We start from the raw sequence: 17,011 nt of genomic DNA on the forward strand, positions 1-17,011 counted from the left end.
CACCGCCGCGCCGACAGGGGGCGCTGCCGCCCGCCCGCCCGCCCCGCCCCGAGCGCTCCCCGCGCAGGGAGGCGCTGCCACCGCCGAGCCGGCAGGGGGCGCTGCCCCCCTCCAACCCCGCCCCGTCCCGAGCCGAGCGGAGCCCGCAGCGCGCAGCATGGAGGCACCCCCGGTTACAATGATGCCCGTCACGGGCGGCACCATCAACATGATGGAGTATCTGCTGCAAGGTGAGCGGCGAGGCGGGGCCCTCCTGACGCCGGGGAGGGGAAAGGGGGCTCGGGGGGGGGGGGCGGTCGTGACGCCTCCCACCTCCATCCCTGCATCCCACCGTCGTGATGATGTGCTTGAGAGCAGCCCCGCAGAGAAGGACTTGGGGAGAAGGTGCTGGTGGAGGAGGAGCCTGACACGAGCCGGCAGTGTGTGCTCGCAGCCCAGAAGGCCAACCGTATCCTGGGCTGCATCAAAAGAAGCGTGGCCAGCAGGGCGAGGGAAGGGATTCTGCCCCTCTGTTCCTCTCTTGTGAGACCTCATCTGGAATACTGTGTCCAGTTCTGGAATCCTCAACGTAAGAAGGATATGGAGCTGTTGGAACGGGTCCAGAGGAGGGCTACAAAGATGCTCAGAGGGCTGGAGCACCTTCCCTACAAGGACAGGCTGAGAGGGTTGGGCTTTTTCAGCTTGGAGAAGAGAAGGCTCCGAATAGATCTTATAGTGACCTTCCAGTGCCTGAAAGGGCTACAAGAAAGCTGAGGAGGAACTGTTCACAAAGGCTTGTAGTGATAGGATGAGGGGCAGTGAGTATAAACTGTAGAGGGGCAGATTTAGACTGGACATTAGGAAGAATTTCTTCACCATGAGTGTGGTGAGGCACTGGCACAGGTTGCCCAGGGAAGCTGTGGCTGCCCCATCCCTGGAGGTGTTCAAGGCCAGGTTGGATGGGGCCTTGGGCAGCCTGAGCTGGTGGGAAGAGTCCCTGCCCATGGCAGGGGGGTTGGAACTGAATGATCTTTAAGGTCCCTTCCAACCCAAACTATTCTGTGATTCTATGATCTTTCCATCCTTTTGCAGGGAGTGTCCTGGACCAGAGCTTGGAAAGCCTTCTGCACCGCCTGCGCGGCCTGTGTGACAACATGGAGCCCGAGACCTTCCTGGACCATGAGATGGTGTTCTTGCTGAAAGGGCAGCAGGCAAGCCCCTTTGTGCTGCGCGCTCGGCGCTCCATGGACAAGAGTGGGATGCCCTGGCACCTGCGCTACTTGGGGCAGCCGGAGATCGGGGACAAGAGCCGCCACGCGCTGGTGCGCAATTGCGTGGACATCGCCACTTCAGACAACCTGACGGACTTCCTGGTGGAGATGGGCTTCCGCATGGACCACGAGTTTGTGGCCAAAGGGCATGTGTTCCGCAAAGGCATCATGAAGATAATGGTGTACAAGATCTTCCGCATCCTGATGCCAGGGAACACGGAGAGCATCGAGCCGCTCTCCCTCTCCTACCTGGTGGAACTCAACGTGGTAGCGCCGGCAGGGCAGGACGTTGTTTCTGATGACATGAGGAACTTCGCTGAGCAGCTGAAGCCTCTTGTGCACCTGGAAAAAATTGACCCCAAAAGGCTGATGTGATTGAGAAGCTGGGAGTCAAGGTGTTGGTTGTATGAGAGTTCCTGAAGAGGGTGTTTTTCTGAAAAGCTTTTTGAGGGAAAACAGGGAGAGGGGAACAAAGGACTATGCATCAGTTTTGTCCGTTGCGGTTACTGAGTAGTTTTTTCCCACACTTGTGGAGGTGAACAAAAACAGACACTTTAATGCCATTCAAAACATCAGTAAGTGCTAATATTGGCAGTTTTCCTCTCTCTGTTGGGGAGATACCTGTTTGAAAGCATATTGCCTAACAATCCAAAAACATCAGACTTACTGGAATTCATCCTTCTCTGTATCCATGCTGAGGCGCAGCTTGATTTATTTTTTTAATTAAAGCACCATTTCTGTATCCTTCCCTGTCATCCAGGATTTTTCTTTTAGGTCATACATGAATTTAATATCCTTTAATGCAGGAGGTGTTCAAGCGGACCTACAGGAAAGCTGGGGAGGGGCTCTTTATCTGGGATTGCAAGGATAGGGCAAGGGTAATGGGCTTAAGCTTAAAGAAGGGAGATTTAGATTAGATATCAGAAAGAAATTTATTACTATGAGGGTTGTGAGGCACTGGCACAGGTTGCCCAGAGAAGTTGTGGATACCCCACCCCTGGACGTGTTCAAGGACAGGCTGGGTGCAGCTTTGAGCAGTCTGGTATAGTGAAAGGTGTTCCTGCTTATGGGACAGTGTTGGAACTGGGTCATCTTTAAGGTCCCTTTCTGACCCAGAAATGATTCTGTCCCTCTAACCTGTAAGGAAACTAAGTCTGGAGCACAGGTGTTACACGAGGAGCTGCTGAGGGAACTGGGGTTGTGTAGTCTACAGAAGAGGCTGAGGGGAAACTTCATCGCTCTCTACAATTACCAGAAAGGAGGTTGTGGTGAGGTGGGTGTTGGTCTCTTCTCCTAAGTGATCGAACAAGAGGAAATGCCCTCTACTTGTCATGGGACAACAAGATGGGCACCAGCGGGGTAAAGTGCCTCCTGCTGTAGGGGAGGATCAGGTTTATGACCACCTGAGGAACCTGAACTTACAGAAATCTATGGGACCTGATAAGACGCATCCGAGCGTCCAGTGGCTTTCTATGTCAGGGTAACCAAAGCAGCGGACATGGGAAAACCACTGGATGTGATCTATCTATACTTCTGTAAAGGCTTTGATGTGATCCCCTACAACATTGTTCTCTCTAAATTGGAGAGATATGGATTTGACAAGTGGACTGTTCATTGGATAAGCAGCTGGTTGGATGGTTGTATTCAGAGAGTAGTGGTCAATGGCTCAAAGTCCAGATGGAGATACATGACAAGTGGTGTCCCTCAGGGGTCTGTACTGGGACAAGTGCTGTTTAATATCTTTATCAATGATATTGACAGCGAGATTGAGTGCATCCTCAGCAAGTTTGCTGGTAACACCAAGTTGAGTGGTGCAGTTGCCACACGGGAAGGACAGGATGTCATCCATGGGGACCTGGACAAGCTGGAGAAGTGGGGCTGTGAGAACCTCATGAGGTTCAACAAGGCCGAGTGCAAGGTCTCACACCTGGATCAGGGCAATCCCAAGAGCACAAATACAGGCTGAGGGGGACAATGGATTGAAAGTAGCCCTGAAAAAAAGGACTTGGGAGTTTCTGGTGGATGAGAAGCTCAACATGAGCTGGCAATGTGTGCTTGCAGCCAAGGCAGCCAACCGTATCTCTGGCTGCATCAAAAGAAGTGTCACCAGCAGGGTGAGGGAGGTGATTCTGCCCCTCTACTCTGCTCTGGTGAGACCTCACCTGGAGTACTGCATCCAGCATTGGAGTCCTCAGCACAGAAAGAACATGGAGGAGTCCACAGGAGGGCCACAAAGATGATAAGGGGACTGGAGCACCTCCCATATGAAGATAGGCTGAGAGAGTTGGGGTTGTCCAGACTGGAGGAGGCTCTGGGAACACCTGATGGCATCCTGACAGTACTTAAAGGGGGCCAAAAGCAAAGCTGGGGAGGGGCTCTTTACCAGGGAGTGCAGTGATAGGACGAGGGGTAACAGTATTAATCTGAAAGAGGGGAGACTTAGATTAGATATTAGGAAGAAATTTTTTACTGGGAGGGTGGTGAGGTACTGGCACAGGTTGCCCAGAGAAGTTGTGGATGCCATCTACAACCTCCAATTCTGGAGGTATTCCAGATCAGGCTGGATGGGGCTTGGCTTGGAGCTATCTGATCCAATGGAAGGAATCCCTGCCCATGGCAGGGGGGTTGGAACTGGACGATCTTTAAGGTCCCTTCCAAACCAAATCATCCTATGATTATTGGCCTTCCTTGTTTCAGCTGCAGTTTGTACATAGAAGAGGCAGATGCAGAGAAAAAAAACTGTGTCAATGGTTAGGGCTGACTTGCACTTTCAGGCACATAACACTCAAGAAGCACACCCCTTTCTTCCATCTAACAACATACACTTTTCTCCTCCTATGAAACTGAGCTTTTATAGCTGGAGACTAAAGATAATACCACTACTACCGAAGTAACACACACTGGTAAACTGAATGGCATAACTCTTAACTGATTATCATTCATTATCTAAGGTCAAGTTATACTGTAATTACGCAGAAATGCCCAATGTAATTACTACAGAAATGCCCAACCTCTCCTTAATGCAAGGTACATTTTTCAAATTTCACACACAGCTTATGAGATCAAGAATGTGACTGCATTTTTGTTCGATTTGGCAGATTTCTTTTTGCCAGCAAAACCAGCTGCATTCTTCAAGGGTAGGGCTTACCTCAGGACCCTGGTTGTTGCAATGTATTACCTAAGGCCTGAGGCAGCTGAGCTTTGGCTAAGTTTTCTTTTTGTGCAAGTAATGCCTTCTGTTATCTCAAGCTGTTCCTCCAGTTACACATACATGTAAGGTTTCTACAACTCCACCGTATAAAAGGTAGAAATCCCTGCATAGCAAATAAAGGTTGGATTGTTATTGATCCATTAGGCATCAGCTATTTCTGCTGTTATGAAAGCTTATTCCTTAGAAGCTCATCTCTGTTCTTAAAAGCTGTCACACTTCAGAAAAATTCACAAGGTTATCCTCTGAGCCTTCTCAGTTCTGGATCTCTGCTCCTCCCATGGAAACTTCCATAACGTTGTTAATTCTGTACAAATGAAGACAAGAGCTGAAATACCTTGGAAGTGCTCTATACTAACATGCCTCCGATAAGCTAGCACAAAATAGGCTGATATATAAACTAATGTGGCATTCAAGCCTTCATCTCAGTAATCTCAGTGATACAAGAAAACTGTTTTCCTGTCAACTTTTTCCACGTAATATTGCATACCGCTTTATACAATACCTAAAAAGTGGGTTAAAAGGTGAAATGTTTTCACAAAGTTTCTCCAAAGCACTGAAAGTTAAAAATAACTACAAACCAGGGTTTTTTCTTCATAATTTTTAATGCTTTTAACTTTTAAATACTGGTTTTAAATTTGTGATTGTAACATGGAAGAGCCAACTTCTTTTAATTTTTAAAACTTACCATTAGGATCATAAAGCTATTATAGAACAGTTACACTCTACACACTCAAGTACTCAAAAATATGATTCATGTTTTAAGTCTGCAGTGGCAATTCAAATACAGCGTTATCTGTACAACTTGACAAAAATACAGGAGGACAATTTGATTAGTTTAAAGAATCTGCACAACTTCAGATAAGCCAGCTCAGCCCAATTAAGTAAAAGGTAATTTTGTTCCCCCAAAGTGCATCACATTTTTCACAGACAAATTAGGCAAAAAAAGTATATTCAGGTTGAGGTTCTCAGACAGAGTAACAATGACTATCTTATCCCCATTATCAATACAAAGTAAGTGATTTCTTTCAGATCCAGTTTGGCAACATTCAAATTCTCCAAACAGAAATAGATATCCAGAAAACGGTATCTAATGGAGAAGACTGCTGCATTTTCAGCCCTTCAAGTTGTTTCAGCTTATAAAAACATCCCTTCTAGAGTCAGGACCTGCTTCTGCAAAGGCCACCACAGCAGTATAAATGCCACCAATCCATTAACAGGAAGAAGTGAACTTGTAGCACACAGACATGTGGCAGTGACTGAAGAGAGGGACGGGCTCAAGAGACAGAGCAGATTTTATAAAACTATAAAAGCAAGATCCCTTCCAGGAGAAAGGATCTAATGCCTACGTGCACACAGACAATCTGAGAGGCCTATAGAGAACTGCCTTTTGAAAGTTAATTTTAAAGAGGTCAATTAATACCAATTTCTCAGTCTTGCAATTCCTTCCTTATTCTTCAGCAGCCTCTTACAACTCTGATTAGGCAGGACTAGCTGTAGTGAAGTACCACTGCCTTTAACTAAAAGTAAAACATATTCTTTACAAATAGTATCTGTAGTGTAATTTTATTTACAGAATAAATTGCAAAAGTACATCACATTTAGTGCAAATGCAACTAATGATATAAGTTTTTATACTGCTTTGTAAACTTCCATTCCTTTGTAAAATAAAGCTAACCAATTGAATGAATAAACTCTCTTGTGTTCCAGCAATTACCAGAAACGACAAGCAAGGATTTAAATTCTTCATGTTTTGGATTTTGTTTTAAAAGTTCCCATCAGTGGCTATGGTGGAATGAACCATTTCTTGGTTGATTGTAAAAAGATGAAGTACATTTGAGGTATAAGATTTCTTTTTTTAACATCGATATATAAAATGCTCACTGGTGATATAGTAAACATGTATAAGTTTTCATCTTATTTGCCTTACTAGCGTTACCATATAGGCACTTTTCTACATATTCAAATTGACAGAATAACTCTGTAATAAGGCATATTCCATGCACACCATTAAAGGAAGGCAAATAAAAAGGGAAGAGTTCTGGAGTATGAAATCTGCATGCATGTGTAATCGTGTGTTATGTACGATTTCACCTCTACAAAAATGAACAAAAAGTTTTTCAACACTGTGCAGATCACATTTAATCATTTACCAAATCTGCACTAACTTACTAGATGCTCTTTATTTTCAGACACCTACCATACTAGCTCAAATAACACTTTCAGCTTTCTTTTGGAAAAAAACCCAAACAACAACCCAAACATCTGAAGCTAAAAGATAAAAGATCTCTAAGTCAGTACCAGTCTGACACAGTCCTCTCCTAATGAGGATCTCCAGAATCAAAGGCAGGTAAATATCTGACATTTAAAATCTCACAGCAACTAAAGGGAACTTCCTTAATAAGAGCTACACATCCTCATAGCTCTGATGGGTTTTTGATCAAGAGGCAAATAATTTGCTATGCCAATCTCCTACCATGGCTTTATAAAGATGAGAAAAACACATGCAGGATCTGAAAATAACGTACTCATCCTCATTCTAGACTGGGAACATTGTTTTACCTAGTTAGTCCAAGCTACTTCAGTAAATATTACAGTGTATCTTCTCACAGCTTCGGTAAAGCCCTGGCTATCATGCGAGAAAGCAGTTCACCTATAGCATGGACAGATGACTTCACGCTTTCAGGCAGTCTCTTGCCCTCTCATATAGAATCTTCCTAGATATTTCTGGATCATGTTTAACAACAAAAATTCTGTAGCACATATTACATAACTAAAAAATACAATAGAAATATAAAGATATCTGGGAAAAAAATAAAGCTTTTCACACTCTTACTCCTTCAGAATCAAAGATCTTCATAAGAGTAAGACAATAGAAAAGGCAAAGTCATAAAGATATTGACAGCCCTCAGTTACTGACATTTTACGTAACAAGATGATTCATTATAGAAACTAGCAGCAATGAAATATGATTATACAATGCGAAACAAAACCTGCCAATAAGTCACCTAGGCTTTACTGAAGTTCCTCTCCAACCCCTTAAAATACCGCTTCGATTTTTGTGCGTATAAAGCACATACAGTATGCTATATGTGCACTTGTCTTTTGTGCTTTTTAGACACGCACAAAAACTGTAACTATCTTAGGAAGGTTGACAGTGAAAATTCTGCAAGCTATTTAAAATTAAAGCAGTAACCTGCGCTGGTAATTCAAAGTTGTACATGTTCTTCCTCTTCTAAAGCAAGCAAATAAAAATAGAGCCATATACAATGTTATCAATACATGTATTTATAATTACACACTCATTGAGCAAGAAAAGTTAGCAAGAGAGCGCTAGTGTTAAATATTCAGCCTCATGGTGTCACAACACTTCTTCACTTCAGTATACAAAGCCTAGAACTTGGGCCATAAAAAGACTGTAGATCCTTCGTTCCAGCATGGAGTGCTCTATGCATGATCACTTCTCCAACGTGGAATGCTCACCCAGTCTTGTTCCGGTCACTGTAGATAAGCAAAGACAAAAATAGAGCACTGAAAAGTTCAAACACTAAAAGGAAAACAAGAACTTGTTAAACACATTAAATTGTTACCAGCACTGCTATGATCACATGTGAACTGTTGCCTCACCACAGCTGTGTTTGTAATGCTTCACCTACACTAGTTCTCTAACAATATCCAAGTAAAACTGTGAATCATTACAGGGCTACATGTTACAGAAGGATCAAATGACAGACTGAGTCTGACATAATAAACAGAACCCAAAAATAGAGGTAGACCATGTCATACACAGAAAAAGTGAAAAAACTTCATTTTCAGATCACGCTGTAATATTAGAACTACCAAATGGCATTTGATGGTTTGACACTACAACTATACATAATGAAGTACATAGCAAGAGTCTACACTAACAGAAATTAAGCAAAGCCTTACTTAGACATAAGCCTTAGGGCTGACAGATTCAGAGAGCCCTCGAAGGGAACAAGAATTTATCTTACAATACATGATACACACGATACATGATACACACGATACATGATACGATATCATACAACATGATACGATATCATACAACATGATACGATATCATACAACATGATACGATATCATACAACATGATACGATATCATACAACATGATACGATATCATACAACATGATACGATATCATACAACATGATACGATATCATATCAGCCCAGTAACCTATATCATTAAAATATATCAATTGACTTCAGAAATCATCTGACAATCCCTATTCTTAGGCTCCTCAGAATGGCAAAAAATTTAAGTCAGAGCCTTTTAGATACTCCAGTAATTGACACTGGTGAGAAACATTCCATTAATAAAAATCCTAGACCAAAATTATTCAGTCAATATAAAAGAATACATTGACCTTCATAATACTGTCATATATGTAACTATAAGTAGAATTTAAGATATCAAAACCTCATGAGGCTCAAGAGAAACTTCAGCATGTATTTTTATCAGAACAAGTGTAAAATGCCCATGACAGCTGATAAAAAACATACTTCCTCCTTTTAATCTTCTACATAAATTAGACACTTACACAAAGTCTTGCAAGAAGTAAAAGTCTACAAAAACTAATACTTGATAATGTGTGCAGACCTTATATTTTCAGGCTAATACTACACAAATTACATTAACATTTTAAAAATATATTGCATACATATATTAAAAATAAGCTCTGAATTCATGTTAATCATAAGACACATCTAGATTGTGTACCTCTGGCCTTAAACTTACAATATTGAATTAAGAACAAAAAAATTGAATGCATACCTGCTAATACTAGAACAAAATAGGCTTCCCTGCTGTTTTCTCTTGCACATATGATGTAAAACGTTTCAAAAATTTTGGATATTCTCTTCTTGCCACTGCCCGTAACACAGATGCTGGTGCCCATCCTCCTGGGTTCACTAAAAGTAGAGAGGAAGACAGACACTGTAGTATAGCAAATCTGCCGCCACTTTCCATGTAATTACAGTTCAGAATTTATCGATGAAAACTTACTTTTTTAAGTAATCGGGAAACTTCTAAAAAGGAAACAGCAGCTTACCGCAGAGTTTAATACCATATAGTATTATTTGTACAGCACTTAAAAACTACATCACTTCTGTAAGACAAAGGTTTACTGAAAGATTTTTTCAGAGCCTTCAGACTTTTCAATAAGCCATGTAATAGGTGGTTAAAAGTAATAAGCAGGCGAGCTAGTCTTGAAGTGTTTAGTAGCTGCAGGAGAGGAGATAAGTATGTATCCCAAATACCGCAATACACCGCTTAATGTTGGGTACAGCAGCAATACAGTTTGGCTTTGATAACTTTTCAGACAATATCAAGGATTCTATCCATTAAAAAATATACATATATAGACTAGATTATACAGCTTTCAAACATCCTCACACAAAACATGTTTGCTGCTTCTTAACACTGAGGGCAAGAACTGTATCTTTACTATCAGCAGCTTTTTAGCTGAACAAGACAAATTTGGGAAAAAAATACAGCAATACATGAAAAAACATACTATTAATGAAACTAAAAGCAGGCTGAGTCTAGATGCAGATGTTTCTTCTGTCCACCCTCCTCCACCCCAAGGTTCTGTACTTAGGACTGAGCTACACACCACTTGCATTTATTCCTCCCAGAACACAAAGAATGACCCCATTCACTGAATCATGCAGCACATTAATTTGCATCTTTTTGAACACAAAGACCACAAGTGTGATGCTGGATATAAACTTAACAGAAAACTGTATCAAGCTTGCTTTTATCCAGTATTCAGTTCCCCAGTATTGGCACATACTGAAATGTCATACTGAAAAATTTTACTTACCATTAGCTACATATGTAATCTTGCATAGGATGTTGTCCCTGCTTATTTCCTTGTTCCCCTCTGGTGGGCTTACTAAAGTCTGACAAATCATAGCAATATTTATTTTGGCACGGACACAGCGATTGTTCAGCTGCCAAAAAGAGAAAGGTTTGTAAGCCTCAAAGTAAATTTGTTTCAGCATAGTTGACTGCTAACATTTTATTTTACTATGAAGCCTAATACACTCCAGAAGCTGTGTTTCTGAGAGTTGGCATTTTAGTACTACATGATTGAAGTGACAGTTACATGGTGAATAGTGAAAGGCTGGAACTAAAAATACCTGAAGCTCAGGTTTCTGCTTTCTTAATACTCATTACAAGCGAATTACTTCAATTATTGTGACAAATGAGTAAATAAACTTTTAAAGAATAATGTACATGCATTTACAAATACCAGTTAGTAACTCTCCCTTGTAAGCAGGCTATGGCACAGGAATCAGCAGAGAAGTACTCTAAAACCAACCACTGCCATTACTTGACAGAATCAAGGCACAACTGCGTAAGATGGAGGTTTAACAGATTCCATATCTACAGTTACACGAGCCTACTCCTGTATGTGACAATACTGATGAGTTATTGATTTTATTCCATAACTGCAATTCTTGAAAATGTTTTTGCATCTCCAGAAATTTTGCTTCCATTCTGCTACAATACCCTAGATTTGCCAACTGTTAAGGCAAGAAAGCTTTTACCTTAGAATGCCTTCATCAGATCATTATATCATCAGGTTTAAATAAACTGTTTCTGCAAAACCTCCCTCTTCCTTCACACTAGTACAGCACGTGCATTACCAAGCAACAGAAAGACATTATCTTAAAAGCAGATGTTGACAGAACAAAATACTTACAGGAGCACTGTCATGTTCCACAGAGAAATTGCACACAATCCATGTTTCAGGATCATTTTCATTGAATGCTGGTATCTTTCTGATCGCAGACAAATACAGGACATCCCTTTGAGAAGCTGGCCACACCCTCTGCAGAGAGATACCCAAATAGAAGTTTTTGCAGTTTTGCAAATTAAGTACTTAAATAACATGTCTAAGGATAGTAAGTAAAAAGTTTCTTTAAGTTAGTAATTTCTCTTTCAAAACTGAAAGAGAACATGGCTGTGTACAGGTGCATGTCAGGTTATATGGGCTACATTTGATTTAAAAAAATTAAGGCTTTTCAAATGCCAAGCTGCAATGACTTTTTTAGTAGACAAACAGCAAGACGTAGTTTGCCTCCTGCTCCCTCAACATCAGGATTATATTTTACTTAAAACTTGTACGCTACAAACTAGTGGTTAAGTATAAACAGATGCACCTACAGTTGTGTCTCCAGAGACAAAGCGAATAAGGAAGAGAAATATTTAAAACAAACACTATTTAAAAAGCTATTACTTCAGTGAAACAGATATGGTAAACTGATATTATCTAAGAGAAAGTTTCAGAAGGAAATGTTTGACAAAATAATAAAATACACAAATGCCATTTTCATGACACTCAATAGGGGAAAATAGTATAGCTTTTACTGCAACACTACACAGTTTAAACAAATGCCTTACATGAGTCCTCTGCTAAAGAAGTTTTAAGATAACAGCATTGTTGGTAAAACTGTCAAAGAAAAATATCTGGTTTAATATTTGAGTATATTAATACTTGCAATCATGCAAGACTAGTGATGAAGCTGTATACTTCATTCCTGGGTTTTCTCTTTGAGCCTTTAAGTTACAGTTGTTGGGTTATAATTTAAATGAATGTTTTAGTAAATTTACACCAGAACTGGTTGGGGGTGGAAGACACCGTAATGACATTACAAGAACAAATGTACCAAAAATTGTAACACCTCATAAGCAAATGTGTATGTGAACTAATTGTGGTTAATAATTGCTCACATTATTGCAAGAAAACACACAATACAGTGGTAAAGGTTTGTTTCTTGTAGTCAGTGTCAATTTACTGCTTCCTTTTGCTTTAGAGGACTCTTGCAGTGATGCATAACATCTAAAGATTAAGAAAAGTCTTCATTTATTATTACAAACTCTATCAGACACATGCACAGCCTATTATGCTAACAAGACAAGTCTGACAAATCGACAAAGTTAGAGTTTACTAGAGAAATTGTTCTGAACAATATTTTAAGTTGTTAAGCTGTTAAAAGTATTCAGAATAAGATCAGGACATGCATGGCCCAGAGAGTCTTTATTAGGTATGCATACAGCTCTAATGTTATTACCTTATGTGTCTGGTAAATGATGATTGCATTATCAGCTAAATTCTCCACAACGTGGAAATTTTCAATTGTTGCTAAAAGAAGAAGGGGGGGAGAAATAAATCCATCAGTAAAAGAGCATACATATCAGGTCAATGTTATAAACAATATCCTTGCTGATAAATAGGCAAAGCTTAAGAACCAATTCCTTACTTTCCCAGTCATTACGAACATCGACATTCCAGAAGTAGTGACAAACTTCATGTCCTGTTACCCCTTTAACGGCATGGGTTGCTTTCAAAGGATCTAAAACAATTCCATTCTCTTCTACCTCTCTTCTGTATACCTACAGCCGAATACAAGTACAGAAATGTAGAACAGAAACTGTCAAAACCATTCATGTTTTATTTTTAGAAATTTCACTGGGTTTTTAAAACACTTAACAAATAAATAATTTGCCATGTCAGTGTTCTCTGGTAACTACCAATACAGACATTCTTATATGGCAATTCACAATAAAATGCCGGTATTGCAAGAATCTCTCCTTCACAAGTGATTAAGCAACCTTATTGCACGGATCCTTGTGCACAGTGATCAAGCACAGCAGAGCAACCAACACAGTAAGTTGCTATTCTGACATTTTCATATATGAACGTTACACACCATTATGATACTAAGTTTTTAATCAGGAGAGATTAAGAAAGGAATCTGCAAAGAAAGCCATTGCAAGAGTTCCACAGGATTTTGGATGAATATATTAGAAACCACATCTCTTGTGGACTCCAGTCCTAACCTAAACTATGCTACTCTCAGGAAGTTTTAACAGCATAACTTGCTGAGGAATAGTATTCCCAGAGAATCATAGAATCATTTAGGTTGGAAAAGACCCTTAAGATCATCAAGTCCAACTGTAAACTTAACACTTCCAAGTCTGCCAGACTGAAAGCCTCTCTCTTTAGAACGTATCATCTTATCAACTAAACACAAACCCAAATGTTTACCTTCATTTCTCCTTCTTCTACCACTAGCTGCCAATTGGCATCTCCTCCCACATCTTGTAAGGAATATGTCATATGATTTTGTACCATCTCTTCCACCTTTAAAGAAAGAAAAATCCATTATTTTTAGTGCATTCATTCCATCTTCTTGGGCAAAGACTGTACAGTATTGGAATCCACAAGGCAATACTTCAAATCCTGTGCAGAAGCTGAATTTGGACAACAGGCTTTATTTTACAGGTTAAAAACAAGCAGATACCTCTGGCCTTCAGAAACAAAAGTCGAAATCTTCATTCAACTTCCAACTTCATTCTTTATGGGTACTTCCTGTCCTTTGTTTGGACATCTGAACTGTCAAAACTCTCTACTACTTAAGACAGTTTCATTTCAGCACATAGGAACTTACTTCAGGTATCTCTAAATACAATTACAATGCTTTGAACGATACTCTATTAAGAGCATTTACAAAGACAAACAAAGGTGAGTGAGGGGGATGGGGAGGAAAACAGACAAGGCCTAAATAAGTAAATGCATATCAGAAGTCCTATTAGAAGAGTAGTGAAGGAAAAAGTTATGAGCAAAGCATGCCTATTTGGTTTTGCTGCCATCCTTGCAAGGTGGTCAGCTAGAAAAAAGAACAGGAAAGCTTACATTCAAAAAAATTACGATGATACAGAGACTCTATTACAAAATACTCAAAATTATTTAGCTAGATACTTGTATGCTTTTCTTAAAAGTCAAATGCGTCACACATTTTTATCAAGCTATGTGAATCCTTCGTTTTCTTTATTCCATATAACACACATGAAAATGGGTGCTGGGATAGGAAATGGATTTTTAATTCACATCTACAATCTTACTATTTCTTGGTTCCCCACATTTTTCAAAATCCAAGAAAAAGAAAAGCAAAATATAAGGTACCCATTGCTACATGATACTATCTACAAGTACTGAAAGCAGTTTAATAACTTTATTCCACCCAAAAGCTAGCTGACTACTAAGACAGCAAGTAAGTCCATGTGATTGACAATATTTTCCTGAATTACTAGTAATAACTCTTTTTTTTGCCAAATCAGAAAGGACTACAAGCAAAGGTCAGTTAACTGGTCAAAACAAAGACTAGCCTAAAGTGCACACTCAGAAGATTAATGGCCTGAACTCATAAGTGGTTTTGCACAACTTACAAAAATATGAAGCCTAGTGTGCATATTAAGTAATATATTTGAGCAAGGAGCACAAAAGGCAGAAAGTAAAACTAAAGAATACTTAATGATCTTGTTTCTTGATATAATAGAGAATTGGAAGATGTCATTTACTTCAATTCAAAACAGCAATTTGGTTTGTACTATGTACTCCATGGACAATAACATTTAAGACCAGGAGGGTAAAAAAGGTAACTGAATCAAGTCAAAATTCTCTAAAGTATGACATCAAAATCAAATCTACTGGATAAAATTCTAGTTAATCTCATTTTAAGTGTAGACTTTCCTACAGAAGGAAACGTCCAGTTTTGGGGGGTTGTTCTTTGGGGTTCTTTTTTGGTTTGATTTTGATTTATAATGAACTAAAACCACTCAAAAGATCTGTGTTTCTGCTTTTAGACAGGCCATCTTTTCCTGTCAGTTACTAGCAGCTTCTCTACATAAGAGTCTTTTATTCATTTTTACTCTAGCAAAACAATGACAGTACAATCTAAATCAGGTAAGAATGTTGGCTATTTAAATATTTAGTTTACTAGTTCTAGGTCACACATCTTTCAGAAACAAATCCTCACCATGCTCCCAATATTGACCTGCCACACTTTCAAGTTCCTATGTCTCTTCTCCCCTAACTACTAGTCTACTAAAGATAAAGCTAGCTTTTATACGTTTCTTCTGTCTTTCGCTGTTTTTTGCTTTATGCTAAATGCAGTGAGATGAGCAGAATAGCAAGTAAAGAAAAGGAGGTGGCTTCCACAACTGCAATCTAAGCAGTTTCTTACTTCTGCTTCATCAAGGGATTACAGTACCTACAACTGCCTTGGGCATACTACCAGTCCAAACTGTAATCTACACACACTGGTCACTGTGTCAACCTGCATCTGTTTCAGAGGCACGCAGCCAAGATCCACAGCTTCTTTCACATCGGAGAGGCCACATTTATTGCTTCTAGATTCCCAGAGAGCTACAGGAATGGTCTGCAAAAATACTTGCAACCTTTCTGCCATGCACTGGCCTGAAAGATTAAGTGGGAAGTTCTTCACTTTAAAGGCCTTCAGAACAGCTCAATCTATTTTAAAATCTGAAAGTCCTTTAAGAGAGAGTGATCTGCAAAACATCTACAGTTTTAAGCCCACCATCTCCCACTCAACTGGCAGAGATAAATCAATGCATTTCTACAAGCACAGTGAAGAACCAGCTCTCATTAGAATACGTTTATACTTCTCAATCTTAAAAACAAGGCTGCAAGTTTCAACTTGACCTTTTGCTGATAAAAAAAATCCCTTCATATCAATGAAGTCTAGAAATAAAGTTATGTTTATTCAGTATTGAGATATTAGCTTGCCTTTCAAAAGGCAAAATCCTCAGCCTGGGGACAGAGGCCAATTTCATATTAATGAGAGCAGGCGGACAACGAAAGAAGACACGCTGCTTCTCTCCTCACACTTTCAGTTGCCTTTCACTTGCTTGTTCAGTAGCAATGAATTTCCAGAACCAGTGGACTGACTTGTTGATCTGGAAAAAATTTGTTCCAGGGAAAATATCACAGGGGGCACAGAAGGTTTGTGGGGTAAATAGCTTCCTATAAGTTAAGACCATCCTTTCAGCATTAACTTGAAACTATGTACAAAGACACTCATTAGTAACTGCCATACAGGATAATCCATGCAGCAGCTGAAAAGAGCAACGACTTGACTCCAGTTTATTTTATCCTGATTCTTAACCTCAATTTATGTTGTTGTGAGAAGGATCTAGTCTACCCCAGCTTTGTTGTTAAATGGCTAGTTTTTCGTTAGTCATATTAATATTCTGATACTCAAGTTTCTCATTGGAGTGCACAAATGTTATCACAGATTTCCGGTTTGAGCTAAAGCAGAAGCAATTTTCTGACTTTTCAGCTAAATCTCTTCTGAGCATCTTTATTTTCTGAATGTTAACATGTTTTTGAGATGGTGTACATCTCTAGAAGTGATAATGCTTAAAATTATAGTTATCACCAAAGTAATGGGTCATTCTTATGCAGAAAGGCCACTGCTTATACCTATCACTATGTAAACCAAGGCCATCCTCAAGTTGGTGTAATGCACCAAGAGTATTAAAGAGCTGGCAGATGTCCTTTCCAAACCCCTTTCCACCATCTTCCACTGGTCCTGGCTGATTGGGGAAGTTCCACTTGACTGGAAGCTGCCTAATGTTGTGCCCATCTACAAGAAGGGTTGCAGAGAGGATCCGGGGAACTACAGGCCTGTCAGTCTGACCTCAGTGCCGGGGAAA

The 17,011-nt window shown here is 40.0% G+C and overlaps 2 protein-coding genes across 4 annotated transcripts in view; one reads left to right on the forward strand and one right to left on the reverse strand.

The window, feature by feature from the left end:
• The first annotated feature begins 107 nt into the window (after positions 1-107).
• On the forward strand, positions 108-6,504 carry MED18 (mediator complex subunit 18). The gene is made up of 2 exons (XM_054053380.1): positions 108-230; positions 1,072-6,504. The coding sequence occupies exons 1-2, from the start codon at positions 158-160 to the stop codon at positions 1,623-1,625; spliced, it is 627 nt and encodes a 208-aa protein (XP_053909355.1). The 5' UTR covers positions 108-157; the 3' UTR covers positions 1,626-6,504.
• The window catches only part of CERT1 (ceramide transporter 1), a 73,969-nt gene continuing 62,038 nt past the window's right edge, over positions 5,081-17,011 (reverse strand). Inside the window, exons 11-17 of one of the 3 annotated variants that reach the window (XM_054053379.1) lie at positions 13,542-13,637; positions 12,754-12,886; positions 12,565-12,635; positions 11,193-11,321; positions 10,308-10,437; positions 9,257-9,393; positions 5,081-7,959 (exon numbers count right to left, since the gene is read on the reverse strand). In XM_054053379.1, the coding sequence (XP_053909354.1) occupies positions 9,266-9,393; positions 10,308-10,437; positions 11,193-11,321; positions 12,565-12,635; positions 12,754-12,886; positions 13,542-13,637 (687 nt within the window). In that variant the 3' untranslated portion in view covers positions 5,081-7,959; positions 9,257-9,265. The remainder of the gene's footprint in view (positions 7,960-9,256; positions 9,394-10,307; positions 10,438-11,192; positions 11,322-12,564; positions 12,636-12,753; positions 12,887-13,541; positions 13,638-17,011) is intronic. The other 2 variants (XM_054053378.1, XM_009557646.2) reach the window with 2 other exon arrangements.

This window comes from Cuculus canorus, chromosome Z (assembly GCF_017976375.1).
Source record: "Cuculus canorus isolate bCucCan1 chromosome Z, bCucCan1.pri, whole genome shotgun sequence".
NCBI classification, from domain to species: Eukaryota; Metazoa; Chordata; class Aves; order Cuculiformes; family Cuculidae; genus Cuculus; species Cuculus canorus.

What these genes read in the sequence shown, in the direction of transcription:
- MED18 (XM_054053380.1), top strand. Translation starts at nt 158, where the DNA reads ATGGAGGCACCCCCGGTTACAATGATGCCCGTCACGGGCGGCACCATC. An exon ending in GATGGAGTATCTGCTGCAAG is followed by an intron (nt 231 to 1,071) that starts GTGAGCGGCGAG and finishes ATCCTTTTGCAG; the next exon opens with GGAGTGTCCTGGACCAGAGC.